Source organism: Carassius auratus, unplaced genomic scaffold (genome assembly GCF_003368295.1).
Source record: "Carassius auratus strain Wakin unplaced genomic scaffold, ASM336829v1 scaf_tig00020790, whole genome shotgun sequence".
Classification (NCBI taxonomy): domain Eukaryota; kingdom Metazoa; phylum Chordata; class Actinopteri; order Cypriniformes; family Cyprinidae; genus Carassius; species Carassius auratus.
This window is the reverse complement of record NW_020525059.1, coordinates 1,552-3,644: the sequence shown is the minus strand read 5'-3', so window position 1 is coordinate 3,644 and position 2,093 is coordinate 1,552. Positions and strand designations below refer to the sequence as shown.

The 2,093-nt window shown below is 40.7% G+C and overlaps 1 protein-coding gene across 1 annotated transcript; it reads right to left on the bottom strand.

Annotated features, from left to right (window-relative positions):
- Nucleotides 1-270: 270 nt before the first annotated feature.
- On the bottom strand, nt 271-1,670 carry LOC113076607 (class A basic helix-loop-helix protein 9-like). The gene has a single exon (XM_026249298.1). It carries the CDS (start codon nt 1,535-1,537, stop codon nt 719-721), a length of 819 nt encoding a protein of 272 aa, XP_026105083.1. The 5' UTR covers nt 1,538-1,670; the 3' UTR covers nt 271-718.
- Between the last annotated feature and the right edge of the window lie 423 nt (nt 1,671-2,093).

Below are 2,093 nucleotides of genomic sequence, written 5' to 3'. Positions count from 1 at the left end.
ACTGTGGCCACTTTGTTTAACAGGAAAGTGTGAAAATGATGACATGCATACTGACATGCAGGCAAAGTTTTGCAAGAATTAAAACTCATAAGAAATAACTACTACTCAAAGTAAAAACAATAAATAGTCAAATAACACTGAAATGAAAAAAGCCAAAATGATTGGAAATAAAGAAGGAAGATACAAAGCTGCAATTGCAAGATGTAAAGTCACAAAGCCAGATTTAAAGTCATATTACAACAAACTGTACATGCTCAAATTGTGAGATTTAAAGTTATATTGGGAGAAATAAAATTACAATGAGCAAAACAAAAATAAAGTTTCAGTTATGACTTTGCTTAGGAAGCAGGTACAGACTTCCACATTAAGATGGATCAGGATCTGGTATCACTATAAAAATAATGTGAATCTTCTTCGGTGTTCTAATGGTTTAACCAAAATTAATTTGACTGCACTAAAGGTACCAATAATCTTGTTGTTAGAATGAGTACATAAACTGGTTTACATTTAAAATATATTTATACTTTTTGAGTCAGGTTTATAATAAGCTGCTTTATTTGAGGATTTGTGCATATAAAAAATATATATGAATTATTAAGTACAAATTTTTTTAAAATGTACAGTATTTTTTTTAACCTGAGCAATGGATCCAAACATAATCTTCACATTACTATATTTATAGATTGCTAATGTTTTTCAACATAATTCTAGCATTTAGTCAGTGCATACTCAGGGATTGTTGGTATCCATGATACTGAAGGTAACCCAGCTGCCAAGCCAAAGACGGGTTAGCAGAGTCTGCATAAGTGTCCAAATGATTCTGATGGCAGGTGACCCTCGTCCCATGTTGATATCCAGCTCCTCCACTGTAGTAATCACTGCTTTGGTCCTCCCAGTGGTGACTGTAGCATCCATGGCTCACGTGTACCTGACTGTTGGTTGCGCAGTGGCCGTAGTGAGAAGATGGTACAGAGTTCGATATGTCCTGGTACAAAATCCCAGGTATCTCTGGAGAAACTGTGAGAGGCTCTGGATGATGGGGAGTGTAGTTTTCCATCGGTTCCTGGAAAGTTCCTGTCTTCTTGGGCAGAGAAGGGTTGTCTTCTGGCTGTCTGTAACACTCTGTATGGATACACGGAGGCACATGTGCTTCGGTGTCTGAATGTGTCCGCAGATATAAAGACAGTGTTGAAATGTGGTGGATGGCACGGCGGAGAGTGGCGATCTTGGATAAACGCTTTCCGCTAAGGTCATGTTTGAGGACAGTGCGCAAGGCGTTAAAGGCCTGGTTGTAGTCCAGTATGCGCTTCCTCTCTCGGATGTTGGCGGCGACTCTCCGTGCTTTGGACCGCTTAGGCCGAGTACGCCTCTTAGTCGTTTTGATTCCCTCTGTGTCACTGGGGCTGGATGACACTGAGCGCTCTGAACGAATCTTTGCAGGGCTTTCGCTGCTAAAGTCGTCATCCTCACCCAAAGGACAATCCTCCAACTCATCCTCTGAAACTTCAGATTCTGTACTGGTGCTGCCCAGACTCATTGTTGTCGACTTTTTGTCCTCTGCGAAATGCAAATCTTAGCTTTGGTTTGAGAGATGATAATTCTTGTGACCTGTGTGAACTAGAAACAGTTTGCTTTGCAAATCAACCGCATGTTGGAATCCACTCCTCACCATTTAGATCAGATCTGTCAGTCTCGGAGCAGACGAGAGGGGTTTTTAAAGGCAATCTGTGGATGTGTCACGTGAGCCAGCTGCCTATAAGCAAAGGTGTATTCTGTGTTTACAAGTGCCCTCCAGGCAAGTGTAGACATCAGTCAACAGGCTTTGACACACCTCCTAAACACACAGGATCTGATCTTTCCAACTAAGCCATGCTGAAAATGAGGAATGGCATTTGCAAAGCTAACAGATGCATGTAACTCCTCGGTGTGTATGTTTGGTTTTGACAGTTATTTATTGATATTGCAGATGCGTCCTTCTCATAAATATTATGGAATCATGGGTCATTCATATTTGTATTTAGCAAAAACAGCTCTGGGGATACACTCTGGGGATACACAATGAAAATGAAAAAAATTACATGAGGGTAAGCAAG